Source organism: Panthera leo, chromosome A2 (genome assembly GCF_018350215.1).
Source record: "Panthera leo isolate Ple1 chromosome A2, P.leo_Ple1_pat1.1, whole genome shotgun sequence".
Classification (NCBI taxonomy): domain Eukaryota; kingdom Metazoa; phylum Chordata; class Mammalia; order Carnivora; family Felidae; genus Panthera; species Panthera leo.
In genome coordinates this window covers 122,531,074-122,550,026 of record NC_056680.1, presented here as the reverse complement: position 1 = coordinate 122,550,026, position 18,953 = coordinate 122,531,074, and the positions used below count along the sequence as shown (strand labels likewise).

Genomic DNA, 18,953 nt, shown 5'->3' with positions numbered 1-18,953 from the left:
TGACTGATTTACACCTTTTGCAGAAGTCCCAGTTGAGGTCCTGCGGGAAACAAATGATACACCCAAACTAGGCAGTTCCAGGAAAGTTTAATAAAGGGACTGTGTGCAAAGGAGTGTGCAGAGTGCAGACAACCCAAGGGACAATGTAGTACCTCGGGGACAAGTATGGGGGTGCTGTTGTCAGACCTGGGCTTGAAGGATCCAGGTACAGAGAAGGTGATGGTTCAGGGCCACATGACAGAAGCTTAGCTAAGACCTCTGGTCCAGGGACACAAATGGTGGAGACCTACAGGCAGGGAGCCCAGGGAATAAATATCTCCACCTCACTCTCCTCCCTCTGATCTCCTGCTGATGCCCCACCGACTGAACCCAACCAGAAGCCAGGTGACGAGGGAGTCATTTATATAACCCATAGTATGCACACAGCAAAAAGCCAAGTGGAACAGAAGGACCTAGAAAGGCAAATGGAAATCATCTAGCACGTCCAAAATCCCCCTTTCCTCTCCATCAGCTTATTTTTCTCCTCTGCTCATTCGCTGCTATAGACCCTTTGATTGCTATCCCTGACACTTCTTTCTACTTTCCCCGCCCTGAAGGGCGGGGGGGGGGGGGGGGGGGGCTACAGCATCCTCCAGTGATGGTCTTCAAGTTTACCAGCCCAAGGATCACTAAAACAGGAGACATCACATAAAACCCATCATAACCAATTCATGAAACTGTCTACACATGCACACACATGACTTGCAGGATATTCCTCAGGATAAGTAACTAACTCTGTGGCTGCATTCCTAAAGCATAAATACTGTGGCTCTATTTCTTTTTTTTTTTTTTTTTTTTTGATGTTTATTTATTTTTGAGAGATAGACAGAGCATGAGCAGGGAAGGGGCAGAGAGAGAGGGAGACACAGAATCCGAAGCAGGCTCCAGGCTTTGAGCTGTCAGCACAGAGCCCGACATGGGGCTCGAACCCACAAACCGCAAGATCATGACCTGAGCCGAAGTTGGACGCTTAACCAACTGAGCCATCCAGGCGCCCCACTGTGGCTCTATTTCTAAATGTAGGTTTCAATCTTCAATGAGGATGGACTTTCTTTTTAATGTTTATTTATTTATTTTGAGAGAAAGAGAAAGTGCAAACAAGGCAGGGGCAGAAAGAGAGGGAGAGAGAATCCCAAGCAGGCCATGCTGTCAGCACAGAGCCCGAGTCGGGGCTTGATCTCATGAACTGTGAGATTATGACCTGAGCCGAAATCAAGACTTGGATGCTTCATCGACTGAGCCACCCATGCGCCCCGAGGATGAACTGTTAAAAGAACATATGTTATGGAATGCCTGGCTGGTTCAGTCAGAAGAGCATTTGACTCTTGATCTTATGGTTGTGAGTTTGAGCCCTATGTTGGGTGTAGAAATTACTTAAATAAATATTTTTTTAAATAAATAAGTATTAAAAATAAATAAATAAAAGAACATATATCAAACTGAATGCACTCCCTCCCTAGAGTCCCCAAAGCCCATTCCCTCCCCAAGTTCCTACATTCTTCTTTGTGAAAAAACAAACAAACAAACAACAACTTAGGAAAAGGAGAGGAGACCATTGCTGTCAAGAGCTGGCAACAAAATTTTGGAAGACAGAAAGGGAACAGGTGTAGGATCTGACCTAGTAGGGAAGAAACAGAATCTAGGTGAAACAAAGGGGGATCTGGCCAAGCCCTGTGCATCCCAGAGTCTGCAGAGGTGAAGAGTGGCAGGTGGCAGGGCAGAAGGAAGCCTAGAGTTAAGTCTGCATCCAAAACTGCTACACCCCACCCTGAGCCCCTTCCCCACTCCTAGCAGCTTTGCAACTACAATTTTAAGCTTTATGGAATTATTTAACTGGTTTTAAAGACTCTGTGCATATGCAAAAATAATATATGATACTACTTTTTTTTAAGTTTATTTATTTTGAGAGAGACAGAGACAGCACAAGTTGGGGAGGGGCAGAGAGACAGGGAGACAGAGAATCCCAAGCAGGCTCTACACTGTCAGCTTGGAGCCTGATGTGGGGCTCGAACTCACGAAACCATGAGATCACGACCTGAGCCGAAACCAAGAGTCGGACGCTTAACCAACTGAGCCACCCAGGCGCCCCTATATGATACTACTTTTAAAAATTTGGGGGGCGCCTGGGTGGCTCAGTCAGTTGAGCGTCCGACTTCGGCTCGGGTCATGATCTCGAGGTCTGTGGGTTCGAGCCCCACGTCGGGCTCTGTGCTGACAGCTCGGAGCCTGGAGCCTGCTTCTGATTCTGTGCCTCCCTCTCTCTCTGCTCCTCCCCTGCTCGCACTCTCTCTCTCAAAAATAAATAAAGATTAATTTTAAAAAAAAATTTGGGGAGCCTGGGGGTGTCTGGGCGCCTCAGTTGGTTAAGCATCCACTTCGGCTCAGCTCATGATGTCACAGTTCGTGGTTCAAGCCCCATATTGGGCTCTACACTGACAATATTGAGCCTGCTTGGGATTCTCTCCCTCTCTCTCTGCCCCTACCCCTACCCCACCCTCACCCGCTGGCACGCTGTCTCTTTCAAAATAAATAAACTTTTAAATAAATAAATACAAATTAGGGGCACCTGGGTGGCTCGGTCGGTTGAATGTCCGACTTCGGCTCAGGTGATGATCTCATGGTTTGTGGGTTCGAGCCCCACATCAGGCTCTGTGTTGACAGCTCGGGGCCTGGAGCCTGCTTCAGATTCTGTGTCTTCCTCTCTCTCTGCCCCTCCCCTGCTTACACGCTGTCTCTCTCTCAAAAATAAACAATAAAAAAATTTTTTTACTAAATAAAATACAAATTAAATTAATTTTAAAACTATTGACAAAAATTTATATACACTTACACTACTTGTTGCTGAGATTATTTTTTATCTCAGATGCAGAAAAAAAGGAAAAATGGCCATTACAAAAGGGAGAGAAAACCGCCCTCCGGTTAGAACTGAGGTCCTGATCAGCTATGACAGGACCAGTCAGCTGGCTCTGTATGCCAATTTTAGATTCAGCGTAGACAAATAAAAGCTGAATACGTTACTTCCCCTCCCATCTTCACTGATGTACAATTGCCAAATAAAAATTGCATACATTTAAAATGTATGATCGGATGTTTTGATGTACGTATACAATGTGAAATAATCGCCACAATCAAGCTAATTGATATATCCATCACCTCACACAGTTAACATTTTCTTTCTTTCTTTTTTGTGGTGAGAACACTTAAGGTTTACCCTGTCGGTAAATTTCAAGTGTAAATAAAGTATACTTTTAAATTTTAGTATACAATACAGTATTCTTAACTATATTCACAATACTATATATTAGACTGAATTCATTTCTTTGAACATTAAAGACACTACCATATTTTAAGAACTTGTAACTGGAGGGAAGCAAGATAATAAAGAGCCAGCCCATGGGGCATGGGAACCATGTTTTGGGTGCCTCAAAGTTGGTCCACTCTCAGGCCAACTCCAGACGACTGGCTCATACAGGACCTGCCTAAAGAAGGGCTGTGGTCCTGCCAGAGCCATATGTGAATAGGATTGAAAAATGCATGAAATGCACAAAAGCAGACACCTCCCAGCTGTTAGCCTAGCTCTGGGATGAGCCAGGTAAGACCTTTCCCTGGCTGAGTTCCACCAAGGAGCCTGGGCCCCAGTGTAGACTTGAAAATGCAGGAAGCCATGGGGCACCTCGGTGGCTCAGTCAGTTAAGCGTTCGACTTCAGCTCAGGTCATGATCTTGCAGTTTGTGAGTCTGAGCCCACATAGGGCTCGGTGCTGACAGCTCAGAGCCTAGAGCCTGATTCAGATTCTGTGTCTCTCCCTCTCTCTGTCCCTCCCATGCTCATGCTGTCTCTCTCTGAATCTCAATAATAAACATTAAAAAAAAAATTAAAAAAAAAAAAAGTGGGGGAAGCCAAGTCTGACTTTTCTGTCTCCCGTCTCTCTCCGCACACCATGTGCTTCCCAGACTCTTTGTCCAAGATTATTTCCCCCAAACAACTACCTCTACCAGCTGCTAATGAGCCGTGGCAGTGGGAAAAGGCAAGCCCTTAATGAACTGGCAAACCAGTTCCACTACCAGATGGAAAAATGAAGAACACTGCAATGGAGGAAGAGAGAGATGGTGAGGGACAAGAGAGGAAGGAGTAAGAGTGGAGAAGAGGGAAATGAGAAAGAACACATTCATTCTTACCTTCACAGAGGATCAGACCCTGAAATGTGAGCCGTTGGCCTGGATGATTTTTGGCACACTAAAATATGATTAAGAGAAAACCTCTGCAAAGTGAAATCATTGCACTGCTCTTGCGGAGTTTTGTCTTTCAGCAACTGCTGAAGTTAAAATATTAGATCTCTATAAATCTTATTCTTAGTGAGTAAAATATAGCCAAATTAAATGATCAATATGCATGCACAGTCCCTCACAATGACTCACAAATGAAAGTTAAAAGCAATGTATCAAGTCTTTGCAGCTAAGTAAGCCTGCCAATGACCTCAGGATATCCTAAGAAGAATTGCCTGGAGGGTAGGCTCTTTTCCTAAAGTCAGGAGAGCCACACTGGGCTAAGACTCCAGCAGCAGCTTCCCTTTCATCACGTGGCTTTTCCAGAGGAAGAGCTGCCATACAAATTCACACTTTAGGGGCACCCGGATGGCTCTATCTGTTAAGCTTCCCACTCTTGGTTTTGGCTCAGGTCATGATCTCATGCTAACAGCAGGGAGTCTTCTTAGGATTCTCTCTCCTTCTCTCTCTCTCTCTCTCTCTCAAAATAAATAAATAAACTTTTTTTTTTTTTTTAATTCAAACTTTTAAAATTTCCCTGCTTGGGGCACCTGGGTGACTCAGTCAGTTAAGCATATGGCTCTTTTTAAAAATTTGTTTATTTATTTATTTTAGAGAGAGAGAAAGTGCCCGGAGTGGAGTGGGGGCAAGGGGCAGAGGGAAAGAGAGAATTGCAAGCAGGATCCATGCTCAGTACAGAGCCTGATGTAGGGCTCGATCCCACGACCCTGGGATCACAACCTGAGCCTAAATCGAGAGTTGGATGCTCAGCTGACTGAGCCACCTAGGTCCCCTGAGCGACCGACTCTTGATTTTGGCTCAGATCACCACCCCAGGGTCATGGGATCCAGCCCCATATCGGGCTCCACGCTGAGAGTGGAGCCTGCTTGGGATTCTCTCTCTCTCCCCTCCCCCCTCCCTCTACCCTTCTCCCCAACTCAGGCAGGAGAGCGCAGTTCCTCTCTCTCTCTGTCTCTCTCTCTCTGGGAAAATAAAAAGCTCCCTGCCTAAGTGAGCCTTGTCATGACCTGACTAGTCTCCCTGTCACTACTTAACTCCTCCAGTGCACCTTGACACCATCTGGCGTGCTGCCCAGCTCCCTGGCTCTTCTCAGAACCAATCCTGCAGAGAAGGTGAGCCTTAACATCCCTTCACTCAATACCCACCAGGTGTTAACAGCAGGTACTCAATAAATATTTGTTGAGTGAATGGAATGAATAAATGAATGAATGAATATATAAAATTAATCTGATGTCTGTTAATAAGTCTTTGATTTTTTTAGAGCAATAGTTCTCTTTTATTTTTTTTTAATGTTTATTTATTTTTGAGAGATGGAGCATGAGTGGGGAGGGGCAGAAAGAGAGAGAGAGAGAGACAGAATCTGAAGCAGGCTCCAGGCTCCTAGCTGTCAGCACAGAGCCCAATGCGGGGCTTGAACTCACGAACTGCGAGATTGTGACCTGAGCCGAAGTCGGCACTTAACCAACTCAGCCACCCAGGGTCCCCTAGAGCAATAGTTCTCAAAGTGTGGTCCTCAGACCAGCAGCAAAAGCATCACCTGTGCACTTAGAAAGGCAAATACATTCTCAGGCCCCGCCCAGACCTAGTGATTCAGGAACTGTGTACAATAATCTCTTCAGATGATTGCGATGCAGGTACAGTTTGAACACCACTGCGTTAGAGCAGCCCACCCGACAGGACATGTGGTAGACACACGATAATATTTACTGAATATCGGGACCTTGAGTGTCTGCAGACAAGCCTGGAGGCTGTGAATGAACTGACGAGAGGCTAGCTTTGCCTGCTAACGATAACAGCAACATGGTAAATTTCAGTCTCCAGAAGGAAATCAGAGCAAAGAGACCATCCCCCTCACCTTTATTGCTAGGAATGCTATAGAACTTCTAAAAATGCTGAATCAGGAGTGGCTAACAAGGAGCTCCCAAGAGCTGGAAAGTGAGAGCAGGAGCCCCCTAAAAAGTGTAGCTGGGAAGCCGCTGTCGACTTCGATCTGGAGCTGCAGCCACAGGGACATATTAACAGGCCCACGGAGGCTCCAAAATAAAATGAAACCATGCCCGAGCCAGTGGCCCAGAGGAAGAAAGCTCTGTGGAAACAGAGGCCCTTTGTGACTTACGACTCTGGTCAGGGTGACAGCCATTTTCTTCTGAGCAAAACCTCCAAATCAGTAGCCAGAACCCAAAACACCTTTGATTTCTCCTTCCCTAAGCTCGTTGGGCAGGAATAGCAAAGTTGTGCCTTAATACTTCATAAATTCCCAAAGGAATGGACGCCCTGGAGAAAAACTCACACTAATGAAACAACCTACTATGCATCCTGCCCTTTCCACTCCACTGTCCGCACAGCAACCACAGAAAAGTCTGACCCCTCACCCCCATGACTAAAATTCTTAAGTGGCTTTCCATTGTCCTAGACAAGTCCAAATTCAATAGCCAAGCAAAAAAGATCTCCCAAAGCTGGGCCCAGCCTTCCTCCCCAGACTCCTCTGGCCTTTTCTTTTCCCTCTCAGTCATTCCCCCACTGCCACTCCAAGCTGAGGCCACTGTGAACAGCTTTCACATTCCCCTATACAACACTCCCACCACCAAACCTCTGCATAGGCTCTTCCCTCCATCAGCCACACCCTCTCTTCTCTCCACAGCCCTCACCCCTCAGCTCACCCCCCCGGTCAATTTTAATCATCCTCAGGTCTTATCTTTGCAATCCTGGAACTCCATCCCAACCACTCTCTCTCTTTCCATCCCCACATAACATACAGTTAAGCTTTCTGTGTGTTTTCCACAGCTCCTTGCCTTCTTTTCATTATATATATGCATAGACTACGGGCCATAGACTATATATACTGCCATAGACATTACACTGCCTAGGTTCAAAACCTCACTCTACCACTTAGTAGCCAGATCCCTTGAGCAAATTACTTGAACTTTCTGAGCCTCAGTTTCTTCGTTTGTTGTTGAGTTACCTACTTCACTGTTTGTGAGGTTAAATGAATTCATTTGACATTAAATGAATTCATATATCAAAAGGTATGTGGTAAGAACTGTGTGGACTCTACACGAGAAACAAAAGCGTATGCTATTATCCCTTCTGTACATATCACACTGTGTAATGGCCTGGACCATAAGCTGTAGGGACAGGGAAGGACACCTTCTTCAGGGGCAGACACTGCATATTGGCTGGAGGGATGGTAGTGCCTCTTTCCAATGTCTTCCATTGTCCCACACTGCCTCACAGTGGCTGCCAAGCTAGAGGGTAGAAAGTATCAGCTTGTTATAGTAGGAATTATTAATTATCATCAGCACAAGCAGGAAATTCTTCCTTCTTTTCTTTTTTTAAGTTTTATTTATTTATTTTGAGAGAGAGTGAGAGAGAGCAGAGGAGGAGCAGAGAGAAGGAGAGAGAGAGGATCCCAAGCAGGCTCTGCACTGTCAGCGCAGAGCCCAATGCAGGGCTCAATCTCAGGAACCATGAGCTCATGACCTGAGCTGAAATCAAGAGTCGGACGCTTAACTGACTAAGCCACCCAGGCACCCCTTCTTTATTTTCTAACTAAAAACGCAAATGAAAGAAGATATACAAATGACCAATAAACACATGAAAAGATGCTCAGCATCATTAGCCACTAGGGAAATGTGAACCAAAACCACGATGAGATACCACTTCACACCCCCTAGGAGAGCTAGAATAAAAAAGATAGACAATTACAGTTGTTGAGGAGAATGTGGACAACTAGGACCACTCATCCATTGCCAGGAGTGTAAAATAGTGAAACCACATTGGAAAACAGTATGGCAGTTCATCAAAAAGTTAAAGACAGTTACTACAGTACCCAGCAATTCCACTCCTAGGTATATATCCAAAAGAAAGAAAACCATATTTGCACACCAAACCCTGTTCACAAATGCTCATTAGCCAAAAAGTGTAAGCAATACAAATGACCCTTAACTAATGAATGGATAGGGGTGCCTAGATGGCTCAGTCCGTTAACTGTCCGACTTCAGCTCAGGTCATGATCTCGTGGTTGGTGAGTTTCAGCCCCGCATCGGGCTGTCTGCTATCAGCACAGAGCCTGCTTTGGATCCTCTGTCTCCCTCTGTCTCTGCACTTCCCCTGCTAATTCTACCTCTCCCACTCTCTCTCGAAATAAATAAATAAACTTAAAAAAAAAACCCAGTGGATGGATAAACAAAACGTGGAACCTCCGTAGAGTGGAATATTATACAACCATAAAAAAGAAATGGAGCACTGGTACATGCCACAACATGGATGAACCCTGAAGATATTACACTAAGTGAAAAAGCCAGATATAAATCACCACAAATTATATGATTCCACATAGATACAGAAAGTACATTAGTGGTTACCTAGGGCTGGAGGGGAGGGGAGTGACTGCTAATGAGTCCAGTATTTCTTTTCTAGAGTGATGAAAACGTTCTAGCTATCTAATGATAGCTGTGATGGTTGCACAACCCTGTGAATACACTAAAAACCACCAAATTGTATGCTTTAAATGGGTGGATTGTATGGTATGTGAATTATAGCTCAGTAAAGCTGTTAAAAATAAAAAGAAGCAACTGAAACAATAGTAAACATGACTATTTCTAAGCATTTGGTATGTGCCACTTGCATACTAAACAGCTTTTGTAAACGCACTCATTGTCTGGACTCATTGTCTTGACTCAAAGTCAAGAAAGGTAAGAGTATTTTTTTAAGATGACTTCTGGAATGAGCCTAGCACAGCCAAGGGCACACAGCAAATGCTCAACAAACAGTTCTCTTTGTCTCGTCTGGTGATTCACTGAGAGAAGTGCAGGCACAGACCTGGGTTTGGAACAATGTCTTGGGGAGGAGAGCTGACTGTAGCTGGAGGAAGAGACCTCTTAACCCTAAAGCTCAACTGGAGAGAAGCTGGGGGCAGGTATTGTGATCCCGGGGCAGAGTTAGAGGGAAGGAATCGTGGGCATGGTCCAGGGCCCCAGCGCAAAGCTGAGCGACCTGCTCTGGACTACCCCACGCCCAGTAGCGGAGAAGGAAGGACAGTGGTAGCTTTATGCACAGACCCTGGCCTTGGACCGTCACTTGGTTTTCAGTTGGACTCCACTTAAGTTTCTTAGCCTCAGTGGCCTCAAGTAACCTCACTGGCAAAATAGTGGTAGCTACCTAAGAGAACTGTTGTTAAGAATTAAATGGGTTCATGATAGGCAAAGCACTTAGAACTACCCTGGCACACAGTGTAATAGCTCCATATATGTAACGACTGCTATCGTCAGCTCATTATCATCATCATCATCATCATCATCAACTGCGAGAGACGTCGTCTGACTCAAGGGGCCTGCGGAAAGGCCAGTAAAGGGAGGTGGCAAGCAGACATCAACATTTACTCCTGGCGGGAGGGGGGGTCTACTTGCAGGGTGGCCATTTAACATAGATTTCGCGTTGTGTGAATGTGCTGGGAGGATGGGAACTGTTCCAACCCCTCTGTGCCAGGACCTATCCAAGGCTCCGGTCCCGGGCGGGCGGGCGAAGCGAGCTTTAGGGCGGGTGGACTTACCCCGCGGAGGACAGATTTAGGGTCGCGGAGCATTTGGGTAGGAGGAGGGAGAGGGAGGAGCGCGGGGATCGCCGGGCGGAGCTGGGGGAGGTCCGTCGGGAGGGAAAGGCCTGTCCGGAGAGAAGGAAACGGGAGAGTGGGCGCTGCAGCCTCGGAGGCCCGGCCGGGCGTCCAGGGCGCGGTACCTGGAGTCGAACTTCTGGCCGTCGGGGAATGTCCCCACGTAGTGGTAGCGCACGAAGTCGCCACTGCGCACGGTGCGCGGGCACTCGTCCGGCACGAAGCGCCGCTCGATCTGCAGCTCCGTGTCGAGGCCCAGGCCCGCCACGGGCGCCGCCTGCCCGGTCACCCAGAGCAGGAGCAGCAGGAGCGGCGGCGGCGGAGGCCTCCAGCCCCGGGCTCTGAATGCCATCAGGGGTGGCGAGGACAGCGGCGAGGGGCGGGCGCGGGGCGCAGCGTGGAGCCGGCGAGGGAGTGCGGAGCTCCGGCAGCGCGGGTCCGGGCTGGGCGCGCCGCGGCGTTTGCAAACGTGGAAAAGACTCCCGGCCCTCCCCGGGCGGCAGCCGCCACCCCCCTCTCCCACCCCCCGCCCCCCGGCCACATCCGAGCGAGGGGAGGAGCCGCAGCCGCGCGCCTTAGCTGGTGTGCTGCGCCCCGCGCTGCCCGGGTCTGGTCTGGCCCTGCCCTGCCCTGCCCCGCCCCACCTTGCCCTGTCCTGCGAACTGGCCCGCCCTGGGAAGAGCCTGGCAACTTCAGAGGGAACCTGTCCCCGAGGGAGAAACCGTGAACTCCTCGGGACGGGGCTCTGGCCCAAAGTTGGAAGAGAAAAGCATTTACTGCCCCGGCAGACTGGCCCGTCTCCGCCTGTCCCTGGAGACTCCCCAGATTTAGCGCCACCAGAAGCTCCTACGTGGCCGCGGATCCAATTACTTCTGGCTGCTTTGAGAAGGGAGGGAATCTTAGATGATTATGTTTTGTTTTTTACTTAGTTAAAAGAATGGATTCTACATGAAAAAGACTGAAACCATTCTTCAGGATTTTTTTTCAGGATTGTCTTTTATACTTAAAGAGAAAGGGAGAGGCATGTATTGTGATACTCCCCTGACAGCTGTCACGAGAAAGTTTCAAGTTACTGTGAGTGTTCCCGCAAGCCATTAGTGGATGCACTGTGAGCTGGTACTCAGTAGCAAACATCTCACGTGGCCCCACACACGTGACTAAGTTAGATTGGCCTTCACAATAGAGACCGAGAAGCCCCAAGAAATTCATTAGAGTACTTAAATGAATTCTTAGGATCGGTTGTTCTTATTTATTAAAATTTTGGACTAATGAGAGCAAATCACCAAGGGGTTCTCAGCTTCTTTTGGAAGTAAACAATCCTGATACCAAGATCTGGCCAACACAGGGGGAGACAGAGAGAGAAACTGGGCACCAGTCTAATTTATAAATACAAGTACAAAATAATAAAATGTGAGCAAATTGAATTCATCAGTTTATTAAGGGAATAATACACCGTTATATGCACTACCTAGGTGACCTTCTGCAAATTAATAAACGGTCTCTGTGTGCTCTGTAAGATGAAGATAAAACATGGTAATTAGAAGATAATGATGGATTTCATTAGATCCCAGAATCTAATAAGAAACTACATGTAGTTCATTGTTCCCAACAGAGCTAACGCTATGGAAATAGAAAACCTATGAATATAATTCATCCTATTAACACTGGTTATCTGTAAGTGGTTGAATTTGGGGTGATGATTTGCTTTCTTCTTTGTACTTTTCAATGTTCCTTGTTGGTTTTTAATGACTGCATTACACGTTTATCAAAATAACCCAGTTTACACAGAAACAAACAGGAATCTTCCACCCCCTTCCTGTGACTGTGGGTGACACATGTCACCTGTCTGGGCCTCAGTTTCTTCTTCTGTAAAATGAAGTGGTTGATTTCTAAGACTTCCACCAATTCTAAAATCCTACGATAGTGTGAGAGAGCAAACACTCCAGGACAGAATAGAAGACAGATGTAGGAAGAGGTAGGCTAAGTGGTGACTGCCCCTTCCATTATGCCTTTTAGGGCTTCCTGGCGGTTTGATTTCTTGTCATTCCTTTAAAATTGTTAATTATCTAGGGGTGCCTGGGTGGCTTGGTTGAGCTTCCAACTCTCGGTTTCGGCTCAGGTGGTAATCTCACCAGTAATGAGTTTGAGCCCCACATCGGGTTCTGTCTGCACTAACAGTGCCAGGCCTGCTTGGGATTCTCTGTCTCTCCTCTCTGTCCCTTACTTGCTAATGCTGTCTCTGACTGTCTCAAAATAAATAAAATTTAAGAAAAAAACTTTATAAAAAGTTAATTATCTAATCAAACAGTATGTGCGCTTTTTAACATTGCTAAATCCCAACATATATTCTTTGCATTGGATTTCTATAGCAATCTACCAAAGAGAAAATTTACCTCTTGGCTTTAGTGATAGCATTATCCTAAGAACTAATTAAAATCAAGCCGAAACTTTGTTTTAAACTGTTTATTTAAGTAATCTCTACCACCAACTTGGGGCTTGAAATCACAACCCCAAGATCAAGAGTTGCACGCTTACCTGACTGAGCCAGCCAGGTGCCCCCAAGCTGAAACTTAAAAAATATATATTTCCATTGAGTTTCTGAGGGTGACTTTGTGAGGACTTCCCATGTCTCAAAACTGAATATATACTCAAGAAGAGTCAACAATGGGGTGCCTGTTGTGGCTTAGTTAAGCATCAGGCTCTTGGTTTCAGTTCAGGTCATGGTCTCACGGTTGGTGGGTTCGAGCCCTGTTCTGGGTTCCGTGCTGACAGTGTGGAGCCTATTTGGAATTCTCTCTCTCCTTCTCTCTCTGCCCCTCCCCTGCTCTCTAAATAAATAAATAAATAAATAAATAAATAAATAAATATTTAAATAAAGAAAAGGACAGAATAAGAGAAACATCCAAAAAGTCTGAGGTCAATGGAGGCATGGAACAGCAAAGAGAAGGAAGAAAAGGGACATCTGGCAAAGGGTTGGTCTGGATGAAAGTCAGAAAACTAGGTTCTGTTCTATCTCCTCTATACAGGAAGTTGATCGGGAAAATCAAGCTAGGCAATAAAGAGAGAATTCCACTTTTCATTGAGCCCGAAATAAAGAAGTCTCATGAATCAGATCTTCCAAGAGTAGTAAACCCTGGAGGCTAAGCTAAGTAAGCTGTTAACTTTAGCTTGGCACACACTAAGCAGGGATAAAGAAAAGGCCAGCATTAAGAAAAACATCACTGGAAAGTCCATCTGAGCTGGCCTGAGGCAAATGTGAAGCAGGAGAAACTCGCTTGCGGCAGCGCCCTCTCTCTTCCCTCCCCAAGAGCTTACAGCAAATTATCCCACCCGTTGTAATGACAACACTCCTGGAATTACCATATGCTCTGATGAAAAGCCCTAGACTAGAAATCAGATGCCCTTGGTTGTAGGGCCACCCATTCCCCTACTCTCTGAGCAATCAATTTTCTTATCTGTAAAATGTCTTGCCTACTTCCACAGAGTTTCTGTAAAGATCAACTGAAGCAGTTTATGAGGGTCAGAAGTCTGCAAAATACGATGTAAATGTGAGGAATCATATTTATCTATGAGTAATAGAAGACCCAACACAAAATCACTTAACCCAAAAAGAAATATACTGTCTCTCAGAATAGGAAAGCAGCTCCAGGACTGGTTATCAAATGTCTCTAAAACATCCTCAAGAGCTGAATGGTCTCCTCTCCTCAGTCAGCCTGGGGTTTCACTGCTGTCCCCTCATGGCTGCCCCAGATCCAGCTACCACTTGCAAGGAGAACCATCCTGAGGGAGGAAGGATCATTTAGTATCATTCCAAGTATCATTTATTAAGATCAAGGAACTTTCTATAAAGCTTTCCTCGGACAAGACCGCGCCTCACGTCTCATTGGCTAAAATTGAATCTTGTGTCCATTGCTAAACCAATCAATGGAAGAGGAATAGGGTTACTACGTTTGCTTTAAGACTTATCAAGATTCACCTCCAAAAAGGATGGAAGGGGTCTCTACTCTCTAACCAGCCTCCCCTGAAGTAGACAGCTACCTTAGACTCCTGAACAAGTGCTTGTTCAGTGCTTCCAGCAAGGAAGAAAAGGGGAAATGACAATTGGGTTGGCAACGAACAAGGTTTGGCACAGATTACCAATTACATTTGGTGTCTCCCCTTCTTCCCTCAGTCTTCTCTACTTGCAAGCCTCAAATAAAGCATATTGTCTGACATTCTTCCTGCAATCCGACTAGTTACTAAACTGTTACTGGAATACCAGTTAAAATTGTTAGAAATAATGCAGGGTCTCTCACATGTTTCCACTGTGCCGCAGAGAACTGTGAACATGTATTCCTGGGAGCTTACTGCCTACTTCACCAAGAGAATTCTTTGAAATCTGGTGTTTTTAATTTTTAAAAAGACAGATTTGCATCCTACCCTCTAAGCTAGCAGTGTTTCTTTAATATATAACAGAATGTGGTCTTTCTCTTTTACTCACCTTTTACCTTCCTCCATCTTCCCAGTGGAGAAAGGTCACTAGTAAGATAAAAACTAGAGAAATACACCTTGTGGACCACCACACCTCCAGCCAGCCCAAGTGCCTCCCTTCACCACTTTGCATTGGACCCCAAAATAGACCCAAACTCCTCCTGCCCCACCGGGGGCTCACACACCTGCACCAGCTCCTGCAAATGCACATCCTGTAGGAAGAGCTCCTGCTCCTGCTGCCCCACGGGCTGTGCCAAGTGTGCCCAGGGCTGCATCTGCAAAGGGGCATCCGACAAGGCAGCAGCTGTGCCTAACGTCAGGGAGAGCCTCCTCTCTGATGTAAATAGAGCAACATCTCCAAACCTGCAGGTTCTTTTCATACTACCCTGAACCTGTCGCTACATTCCTTTTTCTATGAATTATTTGAATGACAATACACTCATCTAGATTCTTCTGGCAAAAAATAGGTAGGTAAAATAATACACCTTGTGAGCAAAATAATGGTATCAAAGTTATGCTGCGAAAGGTGATCGATATAAGCAGGAGAAAGTCCAGTCTTTTTAACATCGTTCTAGTCTGGAAAGCTTAACACATAACCAGTAAAACACAGTCAGCAGCCACCCCTCCACAATTGGGCCCACACTGAGGGCCTTTGGCTGGCCTTGAGAATGAATATGGTATCTTAGGATGGAGTAGTGGTTACAAAAAAACTGAGGCAGGGGGTACAGCAGGGAGGGAATACAAATAAAGCATCTCTCACCTGGGTTAAGTGCTTTAGTACAAAGTGAAGGCTGATTCCCTACATATTCATGGTTGGGCAATAATCACTTTACTCTCTTTCTGGAAAGAAACTGTACCTGCACACCCCTCCAGATTCTACAGGCACAAATAATGGGGGAAAGGTAAGAATAATGTTTTAGCATTATAAGCAATAGGGAAAGAATTCCTGTTTGTTTCCCTGGTTAATGAATGAGATGCTACTACATTGAGTCTATCATCACAACGAGGAAACGGGTCTGAGAGGTGGTGCTGTGTAATAAAGCATCTGACTCCAGTTTTGATGCTGACCACTGACAATTTTCAAGCCTCATCTCCACTTTCTGCTTCTGGCCCACATGTGGGTGAGCTGATAGGAAAGTCCAAGTGGCACCGGGGTGGGGGTGGGGAGTTCAAATTACACAAAGTCTTGGGCTGTGTGTGGGGTTCAACACTCACCCAGTTTCACCCCCTAAACACAATAAAACCCAGGGCCAGTCACCTTACTTTTGCTGAAGTCATTTTTGGACTAGCTTAGGTGTCTGAACTGCTCTTCCAGAAAGTATCAATATGTGAATAACAAATTTCTTCCTACTTTCTTGATGCATTTGTGGCATCATCAGTCTTGACAGTGAACCAGTTTTGGGTGGATGAGGGTCCATCAGGCCTTTGTGAAGTGACTGCAACACCCTGCATATCACACTGGGTTAATGACCAGGAAAATTCTGTCTGGTGTCAAAATACACAAAGAACCCAGACGCGCATAGAGGGAAGGATCAAAAGATTTTCACTGCTTTATAAGTTCTAACATGTTAATCATCAAACAGAGATGCCCAGAATGCAGACTAGGAGGTGGTATTGGGAGAGGCTGTCAGACTACCGAACTGTACATCTGCTATTTTTCCCTGTCCAGAATCCCTTTCCACTCCGTCTCTCTCTCTCTCTCTGTCTCTCTCTCCCTTGTTAACAGAACCTTGATTTCACTTTGAGGAACTCTCCTTCCCAGTCTGTTAATCCTGCCCCTGTGAATTAAGGTGGATGATACTGGTTTGGCCAGAGTACTACATCTCCTTGATCACAGTGACCGTTTCCATAAGAGCCACATAATCCTTACCAAGCCGATGAGTATAATACACGGACGTCTTATTGGAACTGAGAAAGTTTCTTTCATCTGGGGCTGCTAAGTTAGTGGCCATCTTTGCCCCCACAGTGAGAGAAACAACACGAAATTGAAGCAATACAAAAGAAACGTGAAGAGAGAGAAGCTGTTAATGATAGTATTTCAGCCCTTACATGCAGCCATTCCTGAAGTTCAACCCCATGACATTTGACATATATGATTCAATAAATTCCTTCATTTTTTTTTCCCCCTAAAACAGTTTGATTTGGATTTTGATCTGTTGGTATTTTCCAAAGAGTCTTGATTGATACTTGCTAAAGTGGCACTATCAATCCCTGGATCTTCTTGTATCCATCTCCCCTAGCACCACCTTACAGGGAGAGATCAAATCATTGTGTTAAGCAAATATTCGAATCGGTCGTGATTCCTTCGATTGCAAGTGACAGAAACCCAACCCAATTGGTTTCTGCATAGAAGTATATCCCAAGGTATTCAGATTATTTGCTGGATTGCTATAAGATCACCGGTTATGGTCGGAGAACATTTGATGTCTTTTATTTTTATCTTTTCCTTCTTCCTTCTTCTTCCTTTTTTTTTTTTTTTTTTTTTTAATTTAGGAGCGTAGCTTGGCCATCAACAAGGCTTCTTGAGGAGGGGAGGAACAATTCTGCTTCAGCTTTGTTTGTTTGTTGGATTTACTCTGCTATGTACCATGGACTCATCTGACTAGTGTTTCGGGGTGGTTAGGCCACTGGGGTGTGGCCTAGCATTCCTCTGTTTATTGAGTCTCAAGATCGCTTCATGTGATCTCTCCTCATGAGTTAACTTGGGCTTCAGCACAGTATGGTGGCTTCAGGGCAGTTGAACAGCTTACGTTTCTTAAGGCTTTAGGGGCACATATTCAACGAGAACCAAGTGGAAACAATCGGATCTTTTCTGACCTAATCTTTACAATGATGAGGCATCACTTCCACTACTTTCTACTGGTTACAATCAAATCACTAAGGTTGGTCTAGATTCAAGAGAAGGGGCATAGACCCCACCTCTCCATGGGAAGAGTATCAAGGTCATTTGTAGAAAACAAGTGACATGGGAGAGATTATTGTAGGTGACTTGAATAATACCATTTGCCACAATAACTATAGTCATAAGATATTAAATTACAAATTGCAATGTCAAGTTATTGATCTACAGTAGAAGAACTACCTTTCTACTCACCCCAGTACTCAAATCTGACAAAAACACCTTTCTCCTCATATTAGGATCTGGTATAATACACTGTCAGGATGTTGTTGGGTGGGAATGGAATCAGAGCAGAGGAGCTTAGCTAGTCTTGAAAGGTATTTCCCTAAGATAGGGCCAACTTTTGCAGCATTATTTACGACAACCAAGATATGGAAACAACCTGTCTCTATCCATAGATGAATGGATAAAGAAGATGTGTCACATACATACAGTGAAATCACTCAGCCATAAAAAGGAAGGAAATCTTGCCATTTTCGACAACATGGATGGACTTAGAGGTATTATGCTAAGTGAAATAAGTGAGAGAGAAAAAGACAATACCATGATTTCTCGAACATGTGGAATCTAGAACACAAAAACCTAACAAACAGAAACAGTGTAATAGGGAACAGATTGGCAGTTGCTCGAGGGGAGTGATCGGGGGATGGGTGAGATAGGTGTAGGGGATTAAAAGGCACAAACTTCCAGCTATAAGTCACAGGGATGAAAAGTGCAGCACACGGAATATTGTCAATAATATTGCCATAACTTTGCATGGTGACAGATGGTAACGAGTATCAAGATACACATTTTTAAAAAAAATTTTAGTGTTTATTTATTTTTGACAGAGAGAGAGAGACAGAGCATGAGCGGGGGAGGGAGAGAGAGACACACACAGAATCTGAAGCAGGCTCCAGGCTCCCAGCTGTCAGCCCAGAGCCCAACAAGGGGCTTGAACTCACCGACTGCAAGATCATGACCTGAGCCAAGGTCAGACGCTCAACAGACTGAGCCACCCAGGTGCCCCTAAACATTTCTTAATGTACATAAACGTTGAGTCAATATGTTGTACTCCTGAAACTAATATAATAGCGTATGTGGACTACACTTCAACTAAAAAAAGAGATGAGGCCATGTTTGGTCAATTTCATGCCATATTCCAAATGATGGATATTTCTCCAGTGATCAGAACACTCATGTGTGTTTATATAATTTGTGTCTTTAGTGGACAATACTGGATAAACACCACCTGATTATTTTACCTTGGTTCTCTTTTTCTAGGTTCTAGAGACCATCTTCCTTCTGTAACACGATTAAGTTACACTTTCTTTGTTTCTCAGTCACATCTCTTCCTTAGACAATATTCTTGACTAGATGAAGATGTCTTGCAAGGTATTTACAGGGTACTTATTGGGCCAGGTAGCTTACATCAACAGCTGGACTGGTTATATGTACCAGTTTTTCCCTCTCAAGGGAAACCTGATTTCCAAGTTATGGGACAAATGGACAAATCAGTGTAACATGTGTTTGTGTTCATAGCCTTTGTTTATTTGGATTTTCTCTAATAAATATGAAGGCACTCTTCATATATTTTCAGTATTAACTATATTGAACACCACATTTGAGGGATATATTCCCTATGCTGTTACTTTTACTTCCGTTGTGG

At 45.0% G+C, this 18,953-nt stretch overlaps 2 protein-coding genes across 2 annotated transcripts in view; one reads left to right on the top strand and one right to left on the bottom strand.

Moving 5' to 3' along the window:
- The window catches only part of FKBP9 (FKBP prolyl isomerase 9), a 42,247-nt gene extending 31,811 nt beyond the window's left edge, over positions 1 to 10,436 (bottom strand). Inside the window, exon 1 of the mRNA XM_042921655.1 lies at positions 10,062 to 10,436. Coding sequence (XP_042777589.1) covers positions 10,062 to 10,288 — 227 coding nt within the window. The 5' untranslated portion in view covers positions 10,289 to 10,436. The remainder of the gene's footprint in view (positions 1 to 10,061) is intronic.
- RP9 (RP9 pre-mRNA splicing factor) overlaps positions 1 to 18,953 on the top strand; it is a 196,191-nt gene that overhangs the window by 150,782 nt on the left and 26,456 nt on the right. The gene's annotated exons all lie outside the window — the stretch shown is intronic.